General features: G+C 42.4%; 2 protein-coding genes across 2 annotated transcripts; one reads left to right on the top strand and one right to left on the bottom strand.

Moving 5' to 3' along the window:
• Positions 1–1,426: 1,426 nt before the first annotated feature.
• POLG2 (DNA polymerase gamma 2, accessory subunit) lies at positions 1,427–22,743 on the bottom strand. Its single transcript, XM_033183950.1, has 8 exons — positions 21,849–22,743; positions 18,561–18,687; positions 18,333–18,438; positions 15,858–16,031; positions 9,845–9,985; positions 6,799–6,879; positions 4,244–4,344; positions 1,427–1,630 (listed from the first exon to the last, which is right to left on the bottom strand). The coding sequence occupies exons 1-8, from the start codon at positions 22,408–22,410 to the stop codon at positions 1,465–1,467; spliced, it is 1,458 nt and encodes a 485-aa protein (XP_033039841.1). The 5' UTR covers positions 22,411–22,743; the 3' UTR covers positions 1,427–1,464.
• LOC117067418 (ATP synthase subunit f, mitochondrial-like) lies at positions 17,105–17,667 on the top strand. Its single transcript, XM_033183962.1, has one exon. The coding sequence runs from the start codon at positions 17,217–17,219 to the stop codon at positions 17,535–17,537; it is 321 nt and encodes a 106-aa protein (XP_033039853.1). The 5' UTR covers positions 17,105–17,216; the 3' UTR covers positions 17,538–17,667.
• Positions 22,744–23,411: the final 668 nt, after the last annotated feature.

The raw sequence follows: 23,411 nt of genomic DNA, 5'->3' as shown, positions 1-23,411 counted from the left end.
TGAGACACGAGGATCACTTGAGCCTGGGAGTTTGAGAGCAGCCTGGGCCACATAATGAGACCCTGTCTCATATATTAATAAATCAATTTAAATAAATAACTGAAATAATACGGAAGGGCGGTATTGGTGGATGAGGTGGGACTGGCCAAAGGTTGGCTGTTGTTGGTGCTAAATCAATTTAAATAAATAACTGAAATAATATGGAAGGGCAGTATTGGTGGATGAGGTGGGACTGGCCAAAGGTTGGCTGTTGTTGGTGCTAGATAATCAGTACACGGAATTAGTACTATTACTTATATGTCTGTTTTTAAAATTCTCCATAAAGAAAAAAAAAAAAAGCATAAAATAACCAAAATGAGGCTGGGTGCAGTGGCTCACAATTGTTATCCTACCACTTTAGGAGGTCAAGGCAGGAGGACTGCTTGAGGCTCGGAGCGCAAGACCAGCTTAGCCAACATGGTGAGACTGTCTCTACAAAAAAATTAAAATTAAAATTAAAAAAAAAAAGAGAAAAACCTACTAAGTAAAATCAATTAAGATAAGTTAGCCAAACTTTTGAAATATTTTACAGGCACTGTCAGTTGGAATTTTTGTCAAGTTGATAACAATGGGATATTTTACACAATCATATCAACACATAAAAGATTTCTTATAAACATAGCTATTAGACAGGAAACAAACCGCAATAGATCACATCTAACATATATTTTAGTTTGCTTTTCAAAAATCCATAAATACTCTAAGTTTTAAAAGTCTATTTTTAGGTTAATTTTTGATATCTGACAGTACAGATGTGGCAGATTCCATAAAGACCTTTTCCTTCCTGGTAACAAAGCCCATTTCTGAGAGAGTAAGATACTATTGCAGCCTCAAGGAATAAATTGTTTGATCTAAATCATTTTCATTTCCCTGGATAGTGATTTGTCTAGAAATCATCATTTGACTTAGTTCTGACCAAAGACATGTAAAGACATCTTCCAACTGGGATGTCTGGAAAAGTTTTTACTTTCCTAATTTAAAAGGGAAGAGTCTTGGCTGACTAGCTCTTGTCTCTTTAACTTTTCTCCTAACTAGAAGGATCATTAGGCTGGAAATACACAGCCACCTATGATCCTGAAGCAACAATTATAAAGATAAACACCAGCGTACGAAAGACGGTAGAACAGAAAGAAAGTGCCTGGGTCCCTAACTATAGAAACAGTAATACTTGCTTTGGACAGTCTACCCTGTAGAGTTCTTGTATATGAGAAAAACAAACCCCAATTTGCTTAATCCAGTATAGATTTTTGTTTCTTGTAGCTGAACATATTCCTGATACAATGAAAGGCATCAAAAATATAAACACTGAATGAAAGCAAGCACAAATGTCCACTTCATAAGTGCAAAGGGGCTAGAAATAAATCTGAGTGAACATAAGACAACCAAATTAGGAAAGAAGAATATTTATTATACAAATATAAACATCTATACATTCTTAGCTGATGATATATACTTAATCAAAAAGTCTTTTAATTTGGATATATGCATCATTTCCTTCATTGTCGTGTCTCTGCTTCTCAGATGTATTAATCCATTCTCCAAAGTAGTTTCAGTTATCAAAACTGTGAAGAGGATACTCATTTCATCATACCTAAGAACAAAGTAGTTAAACAGACACATGAGCACAAATGTAAATGATCAATTCCTCCACGTTGCCAGCTGTCATGCCAGTGTCCATGCACTCTCAAGAGTCACAAACTCAGTCAGGGCTTGAGGGTGGATCAAAAAAACCAAACATTTGTAAAGTTCTGAATCGTATTTAAAGTAAAATTTTCAAACAGTTTCTAACTTATTGCTAGAGCTGAAAAGTCATAAAATAAAATCAAATCTGAGAATAAACACTGGAACCTCAACACATCATTTGGGGTGATATCACAGATGAACCTCATAATCTCCGCCTTTTGGTTCTTGGATGCAATCCGAGAACAATTATTTTAGACGGAAGTCTCTTACAATAAACAATATTATAATAAAGATGCAATTTGGTATAACAAATTATACCAAAATCATGTTTCATTTATTACTGAGTATGCTAGCTTATAGCTTCTAGTTGAGCAATAACCAAACAGACAGACGCACAGCTGACCTTCTGTATGCTTACCAAGTCACACTATCTCATTACTGTTTATTTCTTTTGTAGGACTTCATCAGAAACTTTTTATATCTCTGTTTATTTGTTTATTGTCTATTTTGTCCTCCTAGAACATAAGCTTAACAAGAATAGTATGGCCAGGCGTCGTGGCGCATGCCTATAATCTCAGCACTTTGGGAGGCCGAGGTGGGCAGATCACGAGGTCAGGAGTTTGAGACCAGCCTGGCCAACATAATGAAACTCCATCTCTATTAAAACTATAAAAAATTATCTGGGCATGGGGTGCCTGTAATCTCAGCTACTAGGGAGGCTGAGGCAGGAGAATCGCTTGAACCCGGGAGGCAGAGGTTGCAGTGAGCCGAGATCACACCATTGCACTCCAGCCCAGGCGACAGTGTCTAAAAAAAAAAGAATAGTAAATTTTTCTATTTTGTTCACTACTGTATCAAAGTGCATAAAATATAGTAGGTGCTTAATAATATTTTCATAAAAATATCCTGGGACAATAAAACCTTTACCATATAAAGAACAATTGCAACTTGATAATGTCCACATGGCTCAAAGGATAAGATTTTAGAACCTGAGAGGACAAGAAAGTTCAAGTGCTGCCCCTTCATTTTATACATAATAAAACCATTAGATGCTCTAATAATAGAAAACTACTTTTCTTTGGACATCATCTGAAAGGTGTATTTTTTTTTTTTTTTTTGAGAAGGAGTCTTGCTCTGTTGCACAGGATGGAGTGCAGTGGCTCGATCTCAGCTCACTGCAACCTCTGCCTGCTGGGTTCAAGCGATTCTCCTGCCTCAGCCTCCCAAGTAGCTAGGACTACAGGCACAAGCCACCATCGTTGGGTAATTTTTTGTAATTTTAGTAGAGACGGAGTTTCGCTATGTTGGCCAGGTTGGTCTTGAACTCCTGACCTCAGGTGATCCGCCACCTCGACCTCCCAAAGTGCTGGGATTACAGGTGTGAGCCACTACGCCTGGCCTGGAAGGTATATTTTAACAAATTTTCAGAGAACTGAAGATCAAAACACAATGCTTCACAACTTTTCACCCAAAAGATACGCATTCAACGCAAAAAGTTTTAAAAAAAATAACAAGAATGGATTACTTTATTTAAAAACAACAATTAATGAAATAGCATGGGGTGAGACTAGACACAGAGAGCTCAATTAGGAGATGATTTCTTTTTTTTTTTGAGATGGAGTCTGGCTCTGTCACCCAGGCTAGAGTGCAGCGGCCGGATCTCAGCTCACTGCAAGCTCCGCCTCCCGGGTTCACGCCATTCTCCTGCCTCAGCCTCCCGAGTAGCTGGGACTACAGGCGCCCGCCACCTCGCCCGGCTAGTTTTTGGTATTTTTTAGTAGAGACGGGGTTTCACGGGGTTAGCCAGGATGGTCTCGATCTCCTGACCTCGTGATCCGCCCGTCTCGGCCTCCCAAAGTGCTGGGATTATAGGCTTGAGCCACCGCGCCCAGCAGGAGATGATTTCAATAATCCAGGCAAGAGATATTGTTGACTGTAGCTTGGGTAGTGGCAGTGAAGACAGAGATGGATTTGAGATACATTTAGGAGGCAAGCTTACAGCATTTGGTGATGGACTGGATGTAGAGTATAAGGAAGAGGGAGGAGTTACGGATGACAGCCAGTTTCTCTGTCTTGAGCAATTGGGTGAACAGAGGTGCCAATCCCTTAGAAGACTAGAATAGACTATCCCTCCAGAATAGAATTCCTTTCCACTCAGTCTCAGAATGGACCACAATGCCAGCAAAGACAGGCATTCCACTCATATTCCTTCAGTCTTGATTCAACACATGCTGTCTACATACATACTTTCATCCATAAGTGGATAAGCTGAGGTATACAAACTTCATGCCATTAAGTCTTGGAACTGCACATAGTAAGTGCTCAAACACACTTTGCTGAATCCTGTTCCCTGCTGTAAAATGAACTAGGTATACATAGTTCTGTAAAAGGGGAAGTGAGGAATAATTTAAAATTATATTTTATATATAAATTTAGAAGACATTTGTTTCTGTAATTCCTAAAGAAACATAATAAAAAACTGTTGAAGAAATACACTCTTTAGTGATAATACAATTCTTACTTTGAATAAAGTTGTTCCAATGAGGACTGCATAGTTTCCAAATAACCAGGCCACACAGAAATTCCATTTTCTAGTAACTCATTAAATAGCCCTTGACAAACCTAGAAAGAAATAGAAAACTTCAAATATGAAAGAAATAATGGTAGTTAGAGTGATTATCCTATTTTTGTGAAGCCACAGATCACCCTCTTCAATCTCTAAAATGGGTATGTTTCTTTATGTGATGTTAATGTTTATAACTTCCATATCATATACTTTATAAATTGTATACTTCTGAAAATGAAGTAAGCATTGCAAAGCTGAGTGCTAAATGCCAATCTTCTGAGAAATTTGTATACCAAATAAGAATTTTTATTATCATCATTCAAAACACAAAATCAAAACAGATTCTGTCAGAAAAAAAACCAGGAGATCCAAAGGGCTGTATGAACTCAGAGCCCTCATCTGAGAGGTGAGACCTGAGCCCTAGGTTATACCACCAAGTCAGGAAGAGGAAGAAGAGCCAGGAAAGAAAAAGGATGAGGAAAAGGAGAGTAGTACTCTAGAAGCCAGCCATGGAAAATGTTTCAAGACTGATCAACCAATTTCACTGGAATGCTGGAGACAAAAGCTTGACTGGAAATACAGAAGTAATGATGACATAGTAAACTTTACTGTTTTCTTAACAAGCAATAGGGAAGCAAAACAAAGCATAATTTAAAACCCCCTTAACAGTCTAGCACCAAGAGTCCAGAGCAGGGTTCCTTACCTTGGCACTGCTGACCCAGGGTGTTTAGCAGCATTCCTGGCCTCCAGGAGAGGCCCGCAGCACCATCCCACTCTTAGGACAACCACAAATCTCTCCAGACATTACTAAATGGTGACTGAGCTATAGCACCCTAGGAGTTTCCTAGCTGTAAGTATATTAGGGAGGCTGCCATATCCTGGGAGAAAATGTGGGACATAAGCCATATCTTCTTCTTTGAGTTCACTATCTCCCATCTTCCCAGACCTCTCCACAGAAGCCAGGGTCAGAAAGCTGGGGGACTCTCAAAGGCTTTAAATCTTTTTAGTGTCCACGTTCAGGTCTGGACTGGGTCTCAATTACCCAGACAGAAATGATGACTGCTGAAGGAGTCTCTGGAACAAAATGAAAGCCATCCCCCACGGCTTTTCTTAAGAGTATTTAATCATCAGAACAAATTAGAAAAATCAAAATAAAATTATATATCTAGAATATTTGAATATAGTCAGTTATCAAAAGTGTTAAGTTCAACGGGGAAAGGCTAGGCACGGTGGCTCATGCCTGTAATCCCAGCACGTTGGGAGGCTGAGGTGGGTGGATCACTTGAAGTCAGGAGTTAGAGACTAGCCTGGCCAACATGATGAAACCCTGTCTCTACTAAAAATACTAAAAAATTAGCCAGGTGTGGTCACCTGTAATCCTATCTACTAGGGAGGCTGCGGCAGGAGAATTGCTTGAACCTGGGAGGCAGAGGTTGCAGTGAGCCGCGATCGTGCCACTGCACTCCAGCCTGGGTGACAGAGCGAGACTCCGTCTCAAAAAAAAAAAAGTTCAAAGAGGAAAGAAAAAATTCACTAACATCTGTACAAATATTTTAATTACTATGTCTACTCACGCACTAAAAAAATGAAACTATGAATGGACATGAACAGCAAACCCACTGAATTATATTCAGCTTCTTTAACACACTTCAAAATTATATATAATCACAGTACTTACCCACAGTTATTATTTAATTAAAGGTTTTTTGTTTTTTTCCCTGAAACAGGGTCTTGCTCCGTCACCCAGGCTGGCGTGCAGTGGTGCGATCTTGGCTCACTGCAACCTCCACCTCCCGGGTTCAAGTGATTCTTGTGCCTCAGCCTCCTGAATAGCTGGAATTACAGGCACACACCACTATGCCCAGCTAATTTTTGTATTTTTAGTAGAGACCAGGTTTTGCCATGTTGGCCAGGCAAATTAAAACTTTTTTTTTTTTTTGAGACGGAGTCTGTTGCCCAGGCTGGAGTGCAGTGGTGTGATCTCATCTCACTGCATCCTCTGCCTCCCGGGTTCAAGTGATTCTCCTGCCTTAGCCTCCCGAGTAGCTGGGATTACAGGTGCGCGCCACTACACCCAGCTAATTTTTGTATTTTTAGTAGACGGGGTTTCACCATGTTGGCCAGGATGGTCTCGATCTCCTGACCTCGTGATCTGCCCGCTTTGGCCTCCCCAAGTGCTGGGATTACAGGTGTAAGCCACTGCACTCGGCCTAAAACGTTTTAAAAAGCAAATGAATCAAAATAAAATTTTAAATGGCAAGCTATCAAGTTTACAGTAATGGTTAGGTTGAGCATCCCTAATCAGAAAACCCAAAATCCAAAATGCTCCAAAACCTGAAACCTTGAGTTCAAAGGAAATGCTCATCAGAACATTTAAGATTTTGGATTTTTGGATTAGAGATGCAAATATACCAAAAAAATTTGAGATCCAAAACAGTCCTGGTCCAAAGTGTTTTGGACAATACTCAACTTGTAATTAAAATCATGACATTTAAACTCATTTAACTCACCTGCCTTAGTTCCAATGTGGGGCCTCTTCCTACATCCAAAGCAACCTTAATAGGGGCTAAACAAGGGTGAAGTTTAAGGACCTAAGGCAATTAAATGGGGGAAGGAGAAGACAGGAAAGGGGAAAAAGCATAGTTTGTTTAAATATAACACAAGTATTAACAAACACAGTTTCTTAACAGTTACAATTTTCTGTGTGAAAATAGAAGTTAGCTGAGGTCATAAAAACACCACGTAATAACATATTCAGCTGCCCTCCAGATTTCTCCACTTAGATGTTTGCCAGGAAGAAATTAAATTGGCCAGGCATGGTGGTGCATGCCTGTAATGCCAGCACTTTGGGAGGCTGAGGCAGGTGGATTCCTTGAGCTCAGGAGTTCGAGACCAGCCTGGGCAACACGGTGAAAACTTCTCTCTACCAAAAAAACAAAAAAAAATTAGCTGGGTGTGGCACACACCAGTAGTCCCAGCAACTCAAGTGGCTAAGGTGGGAAGAATGCTTAACCTGGGAGGTCAAGGCTGCAGTAAGCCCAAGATCATGCCACTGCATTCCAGTCTGGGGGACACAGTGAGATCCTGTCTCAAAAACAAACAAACAAACAAAAACCAAAGAAATTAACTTGAGACCCTCCCATTTTCTGACAACTCCCTCAGTCAAAATGCTTCTTCCAAGCATCACTTTGGACCCCACCAGCCAGGACCACGTGGTTTAGCATTTCAACTTTCTCTCTCTTGTCAAAACTTATTGCTCCTCTCTTTTTATATATATTTTTTTGAATTAAAAAATTAATTTTTTTTTGAGACAGGGTCTGGCTCTGTTGCCCAGGCTAGAATGCTCCACTCACTGCCTCACTGCAACCCCCGTCTCTGGGCTCAAGCCATCCTCCCACTTCAGCCTCCTAAGTAGCAGGGACTACAGGTGCACGCCGCCATGCCCAGCTAGTTTTTAGTATTTTTTTTGTAGAGACAAAGTTTTGCCATGTTGCCCAGACAGACTGGTCTCCAACTCCTGACTTGAATGATCCACCCACTTTGGCTTCCCAAAGTGCTGGGGAATACAGGTGTGAGCCATTCAGCCCAGCCCATTCTTCTCATTCATTAATCATCCAACAAACATTTTAATGCCTCTGATACCAGGAGCAGTTCCAGGTGCTAGGGGCAAAAATCTCTGTCTCTCGTGGCAGGGAGAAACAGACAATAAAAATAAGTAAATAATATATGTGAAGGTGGTAGGTGCTAAAAAAGGAAGAAGATGGAACATGCTGGCAAGAGGCTGGAGGAGGTTTTCAGCACCTTTAAGGTGGTCAGAGAAGGTCCTTTTCCTATGGTGACACTTGAGTGGACACTTGAAAGGAGGTAGGGGGACAAGACATGGATGATGGAGAAAGAGCACTCTAGGCAATGGGGAATACAAATGACAGGGCTCTGAGCTGGCAGCATCTCCGGCATGTTCTAGAAATAGCATGGTCAGTGCTGTTGGAGCAGACTGAGTGAGGTGGAGAATAGCAGATCAAAAAGAGGGCTTCGGTTTTTCCTGAGTGAGATGAGAAGCTTTCCCGGAGGGCTCTGAGCAGAGGAGCAACACAACATGCACCTTTGAACAGATCCACTCTATCGGGGGAGGAGGGATGGCGGCGGCTTATAGCAGGGTGGTAGCAGGGGACAGGCTAGGAAGTGGTCAGACTCAGGATATGTTTTGAAGTTAGAGTCAAACAGGATTTGCTGATGGTTTGGAAGTGGAGTATAAGAAAAATAAAGGAGACGGGCGGATCACAAGGTCAGGAGATCGAGACGATCCTGGCGAACACAGTGAAACCCCGTCTCTACTAAAAATACAAAAAACTAGCCGGGCGAGGTGGCGGGCGCCGGTAGTCCCAGCTACTTGGGAGGCTGAGGCAGGAGAATGGCGGGAACCCGGGAGGCGGAGCTTGCAGTGAGCTGAGATCCGGCCACTGCACTCCAGCCTGGGCGGCAGAGCAAGACTCCGTCTCAAAAAAAAAAAAAAAAAAAGATTCCTTTCTTTATTAGCTACATACCATTTATAAACCCCATCCCCCAGAACAATTTCTCTAAACAGACTTCTCCATGGCTATAGCAGGCTAAATGCACACTGTATAATAAATCACTTAACTAAGCAGAGTGGTTTCCAACACACTCATGGTTCCCAATCCCAGCTGAACACTCAACTCAACATCACTTGTTAAAGCTTTTGATTTGGGGCAGCTTCGTTTTATCTTCCAAGGGTATATGACTATTCCCTACTCGTGCCATTTAAACCCCCACTCTTCCACATTTAAACTAATAGTGCCTCCTAAATCCCTGAGAAAATAGAGGGTATCAGTAAAATGTCCTTCAAAGGCCAAAAAGCCCAGTAGCCTTTTTATTATCTCACTATCCTTTTTTTCTTCCCTGATGTTTCAAATAACTCCTTTTCAAGACACATTCCTCTACTTGGGCTCTTGATCCCATCCTGACCCCTCCTGTTTCCTTCATCTTGCCCCATTAGTCATTTATTTTCTCTCCTATAACTTCAACTTCTCCTCTCAATTTTCTTTGATCCATAAAAATGCTCCAAGTGCACGTTCATGCACTAAAATCAGCCTTTCCAGGCCCACATCTAGCTCCTCTGATCCAGCGACCAGCCATGTGGCACGAGACCAGAAGCCAGATACCTGGGGGCAGAGAGGTCAACAGCACTGGTCGCCCTGATCCGGGTCCTTCTTCCTCCTATGTACCAATGCTTCATCTTCTGATACAAATGGAAGCCACCAATGGAAAGGTTCAGGGGCTAGGAGTCATAGAAACAGCTGTCTGTTCACAGTTAAACAGAAATGCCTTTGGGATTACTTATTAGGGATGCCTTGTTCTGTTCTGTGAGAACCTGATTCTTATTCCTGTGGCCAGATTCTAAAAAAACTGAAAAATACTTAGACTACATGCACTAAATTTATTATTCATGGTTTATGTTAGAAACCAAGCACACTAAGAAAAAAAAAAAAACTCCGTATTTTTAGTTTCCCAAGTCTACCTCTAAAACATCAACAGCACCTTTCTATGAAGATTTTTCTTTCTTGTAAAGGAGTTCTCCGTCAGCTGGAGAGCATCATAGAGGTATGCCAGCATGCCTCGGTCTAGATCCCCGTTTACAGACAGAACACAAGGAACCACATTTTTTCGTCCATCTCGGCCCTTCACAGAAAAACAGAAGAAAAATAAAGAATCATTTCACAGTTCTTTTTTTTTTTTTTTTTTTTTTTTTTCCTGAAACGGAGTCTCACTCTGTTGCCTGGCCAGGCTGGAGTGCAGTGGTGTGATCTTAGCTCACTGCAACGTCCGCCTCCCAGGTTCAAGTGATTCTCCCGCCTCAGCCTCCCGAGTACATATTTTAGACTTACACAATCAGAACACAAAAGTAAAGTTTCATTTTATAAGGCACCCACTCTGTACCAGGCCTGTGGTAGGCACTGGGCCCAAGAAGACAATAAAGATGCATTCTCTGCTCTCAGTGAGTCCAGTGTTTCATCAACGAGGCCCAAATGTGAATTTTAAAACTATGGTGATTGGCTGGGCTCTATCAGAGATTCTGAACGAACTCAACTGAAGTGGGACCTAGGCATCAATTTTTTCAACAGCCCTACAGACTATTTTTTTAATGCTTCCGAGCTAAGAGTTAGTATTCAGAAAGGTAACACCCCTTTTTTTTTTTTTTAAATACAGACGGAGTCTCGCTCTGTGACCCAGGCTGGAGTGCAATGGTGTGATCTCACCTCACTGCCACCCTCTGCCACCCGGGTTCAAGTGATTCTCTTGCCTCAGTCTCCTGAGTAGCTAGGACTACAGACGCGAACCACTATGTCCGGCTAATGTTTTTCTATTTTTAGTAGAGACGGGGTTTCACCATGTTGGCCAGGTTGTTCTCAAACTCCTCAGCTCAGGTGATCCACCCACCTCAGCCTCCCAAAGTGCTGGGATTACAGGCGTGAACCACTGCACCTGGCCTAGAAAGGTAACACTTTAAGTAAAAATTGTTCACTGATTATTGATAAAGTTCAGAAGAGGCCTCAGGGAAAAAAATGGTGTGCTTTAGGGAAAGGGATTTGGAGTATAATTTTCTGAAATGTAAAGTTATTTTCATAAAAAAAAATCTTTTAAAAACTTACTTTTTGCATTAAAGCCATAATTATGAAAATAAACTACATCGGCCGGGCGCGGTGGCTCAAGCCTGTAATCCCAGCACTTTGGGAGGCCGAGACGGGCGGATCACGAGGTCAGGAGATCGAGACCATCCTGGCTAACATGGTGAAACCCCGTCTCTACTAAAAATACAAAAAACTAGCCGGGCGAGGTGGCGGGCGCCTGTAGTCCCAGCTACTTGGGAGGCTGAGGCAGGAGAATGGCGTGAACCCGGGAGGCGGAGCTTGCAGTGAGCCGAGATTGCGCCACTGCACTCCAGCCTGGGCGACAGAGCGAGACTCCGCCTCAAAAAAAAAAAAAAAAGAAAATAAACTACATCATAGTACATGTATGAATTAAGTATTGATAAACAGACTTACTTCTCCTCTAAATTGAAGAGGAATCATTTCAAATTTCTTAAAAATTTCAATCCTAGAAATTTTTTAAGTTTTGGATAAAAACAGTTGCACTTTCATCTTTCTTTTTTTGTAAATCATTGTTCACCTGGATATTCATGTAATTTTTAAAAAAAATAACCACCTTTGGCTAGAGTCACAGAACAAAAAAAAAGGAGAAAGAGAAAAGCCCACAAATTTAAATCCTCAGCTTCTGTTAACTATTCATGATCAACCAGTCTTCATTAATACATATATATACTGACATTTTAAACCTATTTGAATTGCATATGATACTTTAAAGATTCACAAGAATTTGCCCTCAAAGGCAACTGATACCTGGGACTCTATTCTACCAGTTGTATTTCATACAGTTACAGAACTGATAGTTAACAGGATAAACTGGGCTGGGAGTAGTGGCTCATGTCTGTATCTGTAATCCCAGAACTTTGGGAGGCCACAGTGGACGAATCACTTGAGTTCAGGAGTTCAAGACCAGCCTGGTCAACATGGTGAAACCCCATCTCTACTAAAAAGACAAAAATTAGCTGGGCATGGTGGTGCATGCTTGTAGTCCCAGCTACTCGGCAGGCTGAGGCATGAGAATCACTTGAACCCAGGAGGTAGAGGTTGCAGTGAGGAGATATTGTGCCACTATACTCCAGCCTGGGTGACAGAGACTCCATCTCAAAAAAAAAAAAAAAAAAAAAAAAAAAAGGACAAACTCAAGTATTGAAAGATTCTGTGGTGCGATTTGAATCAAAATCTAAATCTGAATCTTTAAGTATGAAGAATGCTTTAGGCCAGGCACAGTGACTCACTCCTATAATCCTAGCACTTTGGGAGGCCAGGGCAGGAGGATCACTTGAGCCCAGGAGTTTGAGACCAGCCTGGGCAACATGGCAAGATCCCATCCCTATTTAAAACAAACAAACAAAAAACTGTTTAATGTTTTCTAATTTTTTGAAAATTGGATATCCAACAATGTCAGGATATCTGGTGGCAACTCTTCTAACAATATCTGATTTCTCACACCATCCAGAACAAATTATTTTCTATCCTAACTGTTCTTCAGCCTTTATCGGTCTGCTTCACTGTTCTCTAAAAAATATATTTGGACATTAACTATAAAATCAACTAAAAACATATACAAAATGGCCTAAGAGGCTGGGTGCAGTGGTTCATGCCTATAATCCCAGCACTTTGGGAGGCTGAGGCAGGAGGATCGCTTGAGCCCAGGAGTTCAAGACCAGCCTGAGCAACACAGCGAGACCCCGTCTCTATTAAATAATTTTTAGAAAGAAATGGCCTGAGAAACATTTCAAGAAAGCATACTAAATGACAGAAATTCTACTTAATATTTTATAACATGGTCAACTAATGATGAATAATTTTGTGAACTCTGGAAACAGAAAAGGAACAATGTCATGGAAGAAAAAAATTTCTGTAATAGGAAAACTCTTCATTAGTGAAAATGGTACCAATAAAAGAACAAAATAATCTGGGCTTGGTGGCTACACATGTAATCTTAGCACTTAGAAAGGCAGAGGCAGGAGGACAGCTTGAGCCCAGGAGTTCAAGACCAGACTGGGCAACATAGTGAAACCCCATTCTTCATACAAAAGAAAGAAAAAAAAAAGAACAAAATAAGAGACTAATAGCCACAATACAAAAATCATCTTTAAATCCCTAGTCACAAGGTTGAGCTGTTCTTTTTTTTTTTTTTTTTTTTGAGGCGGAGTCTCGCTCTGTCGCCCGGACTGGAGTGCAGTGGCCGGATCTCAGCTCACTGCAAGCTCCGCCTCCCGGGTTCACACCATTCTCCTGCCTCAGCCTCCCGAGTAGCTGGGACTACAGGCGCCTGCCACCTCGCCCGGCTAGATTTTGTATTTTTAGTAGAGACGGGGTTTCACCGTGTTAGCCAGGATGGTCTCGATCTCCTGACCTCGTGATCCGCCCGTCTCGGCCTCCCAAAGTGCTGGGATTACAGGCTTGAGCCACCGCGCCCGGCCGAGCTGTTCTTTAACTATGATAATTAACCAATAAGTTTCATTTGAGAGCTGAATACCCCAAAATGAAGTGTGATGGTGGTGGAGTTAAAGGAAAATGTTCACCAGTTAAGCCTTCTAGTTTTTCATTAGTTATTCATATTTAAAAATTCCAGCCTGGTCAATATGGTGAAACCCTGTCTCTACTAAACATACAAAAATTAACCAGGTGTGGTGGCGCGTGCCTGTAGTCCCAGCTACTCAGGAGGCTGAGGCAGAAGAACCACTTGAACCTGGGAATTGCAACACTGCACTCTGGCCTGGGCGACAGAGTGAGACGCCGTCTCAAAAAATAAAAAAATAAAAATTAATCTACTTTCTACTCATTATATATAAACTCCTATGTTTTTGCTATGTATTTTTTCTTTTTTTTGTTGAGACATGGTCTCATCCTGTTGCACAGGCTGGAGTGCAATAGCACAGTCTTGGCTCACTGATGATCCTGGAACAATATATTGCTACAAAAGGTAAGGAAGTGCTTGTCAAGACAATGATGGAGATATGTCAAAAGGACACTGGCCAAATCTAGGACAATTTGACCATCAAAATAAACAATGACAGTAACACACTGTAACCTTCTGAGAAAGTAATCTGTGAATCCATACCAATATAAAAAAAAATGGGGGAGAAGGAAAAGCTCTACTCTACAGTATATTGCTGACCAGTAAATCTAGAAGGAATGATGGAATTTGGTTTAAAAAAACAAAAAAAAAAAAGAAAAAAAAAGGGAAAGGGGAAAAAAATACCATTGGCAAATCTCATAGTACTAACTAATTTGAGCAAGAATCATCAAGGGATGCTGCAATTAGTAAGGTAAAATATGGTGACATGGCCAAACATGGTGACTCATTCCTATAATCCAAGCATTTTGGGAGGCTGAGGCAGGAGGATTGCTTCATCCCAGGAGTTTGAGACCAGCCCAGGAAACAAAGCTAGACCCCGTCTCTACAAATACTAAACAATTAGTCAGGTGCGGTGATATATGCTTGTAGTCCTAGCTACTTGGGAGGCTGAGGCAGGACTGCTTGAGCTCAAGAGTTTGAGGTTGCAGCGAGCTATCACCACACCACTGTGTTTCAACCTGAGCGATACAGTGAAATCCTGTCTCAAAAAATCCCTTTAAGGAAAAAAAAAATCAACCATTTGGCAAACCTCACAGTAATAACTGATCTGGGCAAGAATTATCAATGGATGCTGCAACCAGTAAGGCAAAATTTGGTGACAAAGAAATTATCTGCATCATCTTAAAGTATCTGCCCACAACACTTATTAATTACTAAATTTTTTTTTTTTCTTTGAGACAGAGTCTCGCTCTGTCACCCAGGCTGGAGTGCGGTGGCCGAATCTCAGCTCACTGCAAGCTCTGCCTCCTGGGTTTATGCCATTCTCCTGCCTCAGCCTCCCGAGTAGCTGGGACTACAGGCGCCTGCCACTTCGCCCGGCTAGTTTTTTGTATTTTTTAGTAGAGACGGGGTTTCACTATGTTAGCCAGGATGGTCTCGATCTCCTGACCTCGTGATCCGCCCGTCTCGGCCTCCCAAAGTGCTGGGATTATAGGCTTGAGCCACCGCGCCCGGCCTTTTTTTTTTTTTTAAACGGAGTCTCACTCTGTCGCCAGGCTGGAGTACAGTGGCACGATCTTGGCTCACTACAACCTCCACCTCCCGGGTTCAGGCGATTCTCCTATCTCAGCCTCTCAAGTAGCTGGGACTATAAGGGCACGCCACCACACCCAGCTAATTTTTGTATTTTCAGTAGAGACAGGGTTTCACCATGTTGGCCAGGATGGTCTCAATCTCTTGACCTTGTGATCCTCCCACTTCAGCCTCCCAAAGTGCTGGGATTACAGGCATGAGCCACCATGCCTGGCCATTAGTTAATTCATAAGTACAAAATATTTATTAACTTTACATTGGAGAAATCTGGTAGACACAATCTTAACTAAATGATAAAAGTTAACATCACCAGTAACACTCCTCATGACACACTGAGAAGAGAGCAGCACCACTTCTGTAGTACTCCCGATGAAAATACATAAATCACGTGGAAACAGCAGACAGATCCCAGTCAAGGCATATTCTACAGACTAACTAGACTGTACTCTTCAAAAATGTCAAGGTCACGCAGGACAAGAGGAATTGTTCATTTGAAGGAGAGTAAAGGCATATGACAACTACATGAAAGATAAGATCTTGGACCTACAAAGGCCATTATTGAGAAAATCAGTTCAATTTGTAGGGCTCGGTGGCAATACTGGATTGCTGTTAATTTCCTGATTTTGATGGTTGGATTGTAGTTATGTAGGTGAGTGTCTGCATCTGAAAAATACATAATGAAGTATTAAGGGGTCATGGAACACCATCTTTGCACCTTATTCTCAAATGGTTCAGAAATGATTATAAGAATCTGGGTAAAAAATACATAGGAGCTCGAGGTAAAACATACATGTAATTTAGATACATTGCCAGGATACATGTGTAAAAGTTCTTGATCTCCTAGGTTCCACAGGGTTTCTATTGGCTCCTTTCCCCAGGGAAAACTGTAGTAAAGTTGGTTTCCTTTCCTGCCTTCTTCATCCTGACAGTCACTGCTGCTGAAGTTAGATGGACTCATGGCAAACTGGAAAAGAAAATTTAGGTTTGTCTTAACATATAAATACATGCTAATTTAACTCTACTCCCACAATTATCTGTAAGAATTTAAATTGTCTGATACTTTTAATTCAGCAAATGTGTGAAACTAGTCAAGTCCCGAATACAAATTTTAAAATATATTCTTTTTTTTTTTTTTTTTTTTTTTTGAGGCGGAGTCTCGCTCTGTCGCCCGGACTGGAGTGCAGTGGCCAGATCTCAGCTCACTGCAAGCTCCGCCTCCCGGGTTCCCGCCATTCTCTTGCCTCAGCCTCCCGAGTAGCTGGACTACAGGCGCCCGCCACCTCGCCCGGCTAGTTTTTGTATTTTTAGTAGAGACGGGGTTCACCGTGTTAGCCAGGATGGTCTCGATCTCCTGACCTCGTGATCCGCCCGTCTCGGCCTCCCAAAGTGCTGGGATTACAGGCTTGAGCCACCGCGCCCGGCCTAAAATATATTCTAATTTGATTTTTTTTTTTTGAGATGTGTCTCACTCTGTTGCCCAGGTTAGAGAGTGCAGTGGCTATTCACAGGTGCAGTCATAGCTCACTGCTGCCTCCTACTGCTGGCCTCAAGCAATCCTCCTGCTTCAGGATTCAGAGTAGCTAGGACCACAGGTTGCTGAAAATTAATTTTTAAAAAGTGAAAATAGGGCCGGGCGCGGTGGCTCAAGCCTGTAATCCCAGCACTTTGGGAGGCTGAGACGGGCGGATCACGAGGTCAGGAGATCGAGACTATCCTGGCTAACACGGTGAAACCCCGTCTCTACTAAAAATACAAAAAACTAGCCGGGCGAGGTGGCGGGCGCCTGTAGTCCCAGCTACTCCGGAGGCTGAGGCAGGAGAATGGCGTAAGCCCGGGAGGCGGAGCTTGCAGTGAGCTGAGATCCGGCCACCGCACTCCAGCCTGGGTGACAGAGCAAGACTCCGTCTCAAAAAAAAAAAAAAAAAAAAAAGTGAAAATACTGGCTGGGCACAGTGGCTTACGCCTGTTATCCCAGCTCTTTGGGAGGCCGAGGCAGAGGGATCGCTTGAGCTTAGGACTTCGAGACCAGCGTGGGCAACAGGGCAAGACTTCATCTCTACAAATAATAAAAGAAGTTGCAGTGAGCTGTGATTGTGCAACTGCACTCCAGCCTGGGCCAGAGTGAGATTATGTCTCTAAAAAAACCAAGATGGCGTCAGTTGTACCAGTGAAGGATGAGACACTTCTAGAGGTCAAACTAGGGGAGCTGCTAAGGTGGATCTTGATGTGGGACTTCAGCCCTAGTGGCACTGCTGGACTGTTTCGAAGAGGTTACTACTGGTACTACAACAAGTACATCAACATGAAGAAGGGGAACATCTCAGGGTTTACCACAGTGCTGGCAGCCTACGTGCTCTTCATCTACTGCCTTTCCTACAATGAGCTCAAGCACCAGTGGCTACGCAAGTACCCTGAAGAAGACACACTCTGTACTCCCCCAACAACCTTCTTGGCCAGAGCCCCTCCATAAGGAACACAATCTCAATTGTTGCTGAATCCTTTCATATCCTAATGGGAATTAACCTCCAAATATAAGATGACTGGTACTTGTGGGAAAAAAAACAGTAACAAAAACAGACAACAAAAATAAAAGTGAAAATACTGAGTATATTGCTTAAAGTATTGTTTTTTAGTAGGAAAGAACTACAGAGAAAAAATTGTTGATGTTATCCAGCCTTTTTATGGCCAATGAGGAAGAGGGGATGTTAACCATGAACTAAACTGGGAAAAAGAAGAAAGTATCACATAGTCCTCATTCTTACCCTTCTGTGAAGTTCTTGATGACTCGTGATTATTCCATACAGTTTAAATGGGTATTTGGGGATGTTTGAGTCAGGAAATGGTAACATAACACATGGCGAGACAAAAATGCTTACTTCAACTCTTTTCTTCAGTGAGTACTAAAACCTGATTATCAATTACAGCCATTTTGACTAATATGGAAAGTTCATGGAGGTAGGTAGGAAAAGCTGAAGCTGTGACAATGGTCAAGGGTCAAACTCTACATCAGCCAGAAATGCTAGGTGAGGGCTTTGAATTTTACCTTATACAGAAAGGCTAATCAACAAACACATCTGAGTCCAACAAATGTTTTCACCAAAGTAACTTTGTAATCTGGAACAATGAAAACCATTACAAAGAGGTTTTTTATTTGTATAACATATTAATAGCTACATACATCAAATAAAATTTCATATATGTCAGAAGAATTACCACTGACACATTAAGACAGTTTATTAACTATTAAAGTTAGTTGTTGCAGTACCTTTCTCCACCACTGGAGTCGATGACGTAACCAGAAATCAAGCCACTGGTTTGACGTTCTCGCAGGAGTAAACCACACTAATGAAGCTTCAGTCTTCTCACCAATTCTTTAGATATAAAAAATATCACGAAGTTAGCTTATCTGAAAATTATATAATCTATCCCAAGTGGAAATGACTGGTTTTTGACTATTTAAATACAAGGCCAAGTTATTTGCCACTTTTTATACCTTTTAACACCATTTGGTATCTGCTTAGTGTCAAAAACAGGATGAAAACACACTCCAATCTGAGCAAGGCCATAAGGTAGCCTCTTGTTTACCAGATCCAGGCAATTAACATAGTGTTCCAAGGCACCTGTCAAAACATAAATCATTGTATATATCTAGTCCACAAACCCAAATCACTTTTGTTATTAGACACATCAATAGTAGTAATAATGTTAACACAGCAGTACAAGTATCATGGAGCTATAAAGACAGATCTTGGCCGGGCTCGGTGGCTCATGCCTATAATCCCAGCACTCGGGGAGGTCGAGGTGGGCAGATTGCTTTGAGCTCAGGAGTTCTGAGACCAGACTGGGCAACACAGCAAAACCTCTTTTCTAAAAATATACAAAAATAAGGCAGGCATGATAGTGTGTGCCTTGTGGTTCCAGCTACTCAGAAAGCTGGTAGGTGGATCACTTTAGCCTGGGAGGCCGAGGTTGCAGTGAGCTGGGATGGTGCCACTGTGCTCCAGCCTGGGTAACAGAGTGAGACCCTGTCCTTTTTTTTTTTTTTTTTAAAAAAAAAGACAGACCTTATCGATCACCACTTAATTCCAGGTAGTTTCACCCCGACTTTTTAGTTTGAAGTTTTCTTTTCTTTTTTTTTCTGAGATGGAGTCTCGCTCTGTCGCCCAGGCTGGAGTGCAGTGGCGTGGTCTCGGCTCATTGCAACCTCCACCTTCCGGGTTCATGCCATTCTCCTGCCTCAGCCTCCCTAGTAGCTGGGACTACAGGCGCCTGCCACCATGCCCAGCTAATTTTTTTTTGTATTTTTAGTGGAGACGGGGTTTCACCGTGTTAGCCAGGATGGTCTCGATCTCCTGACCTCGCTATCTGCCTGCCTCAGCCTCCCAAAGTGCTGGGATTACAGGCATGAGCCACCGTGCCCAGCGAAGATTTTCAAATCTACAAGAAAGTTGAAAAAATAATAAACATCCATATACAGTGAACACTTGTATACCCTTTACCTAGATTCATCAATTATCAACCGTGCCACATTTTTTTCTTGTTCACTCCCAAATACTGCAGCATGCATCTTCTAAAAATAAAAATATTTCCTATATACCATTATAACACCATAAAAAGGGAACCATAATACCACAATATAATCTAACATATGGTGGATATTTTATTTGTTCCAATTTTCACCCCAAATATCTTTTACTGTTCTCTTTCCAATTAAGATTCATGTACTGCATTCTGAGTAGGTTTCTTTCATCTCTTTGAATCCAGAACATTTCCCCTGACTCCATTCCCCCTTAATTTTGCTATTAATGACACTAACTTTTGAGTCCAGGTTAGTCACAGATTATCTCACATTTGGAATTTGTCTGATTGTTTCCTTATGATTTAATTTCGGCTAATCATTTTTAGCAAAATACTACATAGATGTGTATATCTTATTGCATTGTAACAGGAGGAACATGCTATCAAGTTATTCCACTACTGATGACACCAAATTTGATTACTTGGTTAAGGTAGTAAATATCCACTCCCCAATAATATCCTGCTCCCCAACAGTATTTCACCCAATATTTTAGAATCTATTGATGACTGTTGCTTGACTCAATTATATCAGGGATTGCAATATTAGGAAATGGTGAACTTTCTAATGTATCTTTCCTTCTACATTTATTCCATAGCTTCTGTAAAAACATAAGCTTTCTCTACCTCTTCCCCCCACTCCCGACCTCTAGGCTCAATTACTTGTTTTTGATTAATACTATCGACTCTTAGATTTTAATCAATGTGTTATGATCCATTACCATTAATATGTATCTTAATGTTCAATTTGTCCTAGACGTAGCCAGTGACAACCCTTCTCAAGTCAGCATCTGTGACTTTTTGATATGACCCATTAGTCTTCAAGCAATTCTTTGCTTTTTAGCACCATAAAGTGTTTCAAACTCACCTTGTACTTTCCCTAACCCCAGACCTGGAATCAGCCATTTCTCCCAGTACTGGTTCACCTTAGAAACCAAGATCTGGGCACTAGGTGTGCTCATTGCTACGGAGGGTCATTGCTTCTAGGAACATTCAATGAAGAAAGTTAGGAAATAAATTTTTAAAAACCGTAAGGCTAGGAACTGTGGCTCACACTTGTAATCCCAGCACTTTGGGAGGCCAAGATGGGCGGATTGCTTGAGCTCAGGAGTTCAAGACCAGCCTGGACAACATGGCAAAACCTCATCTCTACGAAAAACACAAAAATTAGCTGGGTGTAGTGGCATGTGCCTGTAGTCCCAGCTACTTGGGAGGCTGAGGTGGGAGGTTCACTTGAGCCTCAGAGGTTGAGGCTGCAGTGAGCCATGATCACACCACTGCACTACTGCACTCGAGTCTGGGTGACAGAGTGAGACCCATATTCAATTTTAATTTACTCATATTCAATTTTAATTTACCAGTTCATATTTAACATTAGTTTATACGTACCTTCTTTTACATATTATCTTTTTTTTTACAATGAAAATCTTGGTTCCCAATAACAACTAACCCAACTATTTGATTTTTTTTTTCTGAGATGGAGTTTTGCTCTTGTCACCCAAGCTGGAGTGCAGTGGCGCGATCTTGGCTCACTGCAACCTCTGCCTCCTGGGTTCAAGCGATTCTCCTGCCTCAGCTTTCCAAGTAGCTTGTTCACTCCCAATACTGCAGCATCCATCTTCTAAAAATAAAAATATTTTAATTTTTATTTAGTTCGCCATCACGGCAGGCTAATTTTTGTCTTTTTAGTAGAGATGGGGTTTCACCATGTTGGCCAGGCTGTTCTCCAACTCCTGACCTCAGGTGATCCACCCGGCTCAGTCTTCCAAAATGCTGGGATTACAGGCGTGAGCCACTGCGCCCGGCCTTGATTTATCCTGTGATACACATGAAATAGTTTCAGAATTATAATTTCAACATTTCTACTTGGAATAAATCTAAGAAAAGTTCAAAATATCTTTGTAGTTCCTTATGCACTTAGACTACACTGCACTAAATGACAGCACTGTGTTCAAAAGTTGCCCCGTGAAATTGAGAGCGTTCCCAGGTCCTTCGGAAAGATTTTTTAAGGAACAGCAATGATTCCAAGGACCAGTTTTCTCCAGGGTAGAGCACTGTTAATATACTCGATTACTTCAAAAAGATGAGAACTAGCTAACTTCCTTTGCATGGGAATAAAGGGCCAGTTGCAATCCCCAAGATCCAGCAAGACTGCCTCGCCTTTCCACCCGACACCTGTTTTGAAGCATGAAATGGTGAAGCATACCGTGAAGAAGGTTCTCCCGTAGTTTCCCAGAAGTTTTTAATACGTTCTCAAGAAATGCTACTAGCTGTTCCTTACTCAGCTCTTTGTCTTGCAAGATTTCGCGTAGAGTTTCTGCAGAAACTAACCTGAAGGCACTGTCCCCGGGTAGCAAAGGGCCTGGTTCATGGTGGAGGGCGTCCACCGGGAATACCTGCTCCCTGAACACCACCACCGAGGTCCACCATTCTGCGGCCAGGTTCTTCCGCAACTCTACGCCCAAGGGTCCAAAGCCGGGGTGGCACCCACTCAGAAGAGAATCCCGGTTAAGCTGCTGCTTGCTTCCACTTAGGAAGTGCCTTCTCTGACAGATCTCTAACAGCGCCTCGCTTCCCTCTCCAGACCCGGGGGCTTCTGGGTGCTCGCCGTTCCCCTCGAGCTCCGCGTGCGACCTCAGGTGTCCTCCTTGGGGGCTACTCCTTTCCGTCAACAGCTCCGGCTGCCCCGCATCTACTCGACCCCCAAACCCAGACAACAGGCACCTGCAGACCTTATGGCAGGCCCTGACGGCAACATGAGAGCGCATCTCCCTCCGAAGTTAAAGAGCACACTCTCCCATCACTCAGCGTATCCCAACAAGCCGCCACCACCGTTAACAGAATCCGGGGAGGCCAGGGCGCAGGCGCAACGGAGGTGAGCGTGCTTGCGGCCGGCAGGCCCCACCCCGGAAGCGCATTTCTGCGTTCCGGCGGCTGCCGTCCCCCCGCACACCATGGCGGTCGCCGGCTCGGATGTTTCTTTACTAGCTTGCCGTTCGTCTCGCGCCCCTCCCCTCACATCCATCTTTTTCTTTCCTCGTAAGCACCAATAAAGTTTATTCCCACCTATTTATAACCGTGCTGTAGCTACTTGAGTCACTTCTTTCTGTCAGTTTGGCAGCCCAGAAAATTAAAATACTCGTGTTATCCAAATCACCTTCTATATACACCTCAAACACACACTTTTAGACTGAGGTGTATATAGATGGTGATTTGGATAACACCAGATTTGGCATTTGGTTCCCATTTAAAGAGTTTTAGTCCTTTACGGTGGTTAAGCCCAGGCCTTAACTGTAGGCACATGCTGCCGCCAGGTGGCCTACACCTAACCCCAGAGCCGCTGTCTTGACGCTTAAGCTGCCGGGGGTGCGATGGGACTTTGTGACTAGAGTAGTGGTACAGTCACTTTAAATATTGCAGTGGCTTCCAAAGGGCAGTCCTCAGCCAGCAGCATCTGCCTCACCTGGGAATGCACTAGAAATAAACCAAGGGGCCCCGACACGTCTTAAACCCTCCTGGTGAGACAGAAAACCACGTATGTGCGATTTCTTCCAGGGGCCCCTTCTATGGGTTCATCAAAACGAGACTTGTGACTGTTTTAAGACTCATGATCACATCACAGGTTTCTCATTTTATAATTTCTATTTAAATAGGTCGACACCTTAAGAACCTCCCAGAAAGTGGAAAAGTAGTATACCCAGACTGAGGAAGTTTGATTCCAAAGTCCATGATTTCTTACACCAGCTTCACTCAGTTGAACAATCTGCAT

This window comes from Trachypithecus francoisi, unplaced genomic scaffold, assembly GCF_009764315.1.
Source record: "Trachypithecus francoisi isolate TF-2019V2 unplaced genomic scaffold, Tfra_2.0 Lachesis_group20, whole genome shotgun sequence".
NCBI classification, from domain to species: Eukaryota; Metazoa; Chordata; class Mammalia; order Primates; family Cercopithecidae; genus Trachypithecus; species Trachypithecus francoisi.
Note: the sequence above shows the minus strand (reverse complement) of the source record. Positions and strands in the feature narration are given on the sequence as shown.

Coding starts and splice junctions, on each gene's coding strand:
- POLG2 (XM_033183950.1), bottom strand. CDS start 22,410: ATGCGCTCTCATGTTGCCGTCAGGGCCTGCCATAAGGTCTGCAGGTGC. Junction 18,439..18,560: donor ATACCAAATGGTGTTAAAAG/GTATAAAAAGTG, acceptor TTATATCTAAAG/AATTGGTGAGAAGACTGAAG. Junction 9,986..15,857: donor GCAATGTATCTAAATTACAT/GTATGTTTTACC, acceptor TTTTCTGTGAAG/GGCCGAGATGGACGAAAAAA.
- LOC117067418 (XM_033183962.1), top strand. CDS start 17,217: ATGGCGTCAGTTGTACCAGTGAAGGATGAGACACTTCTAGAGGTCAAA.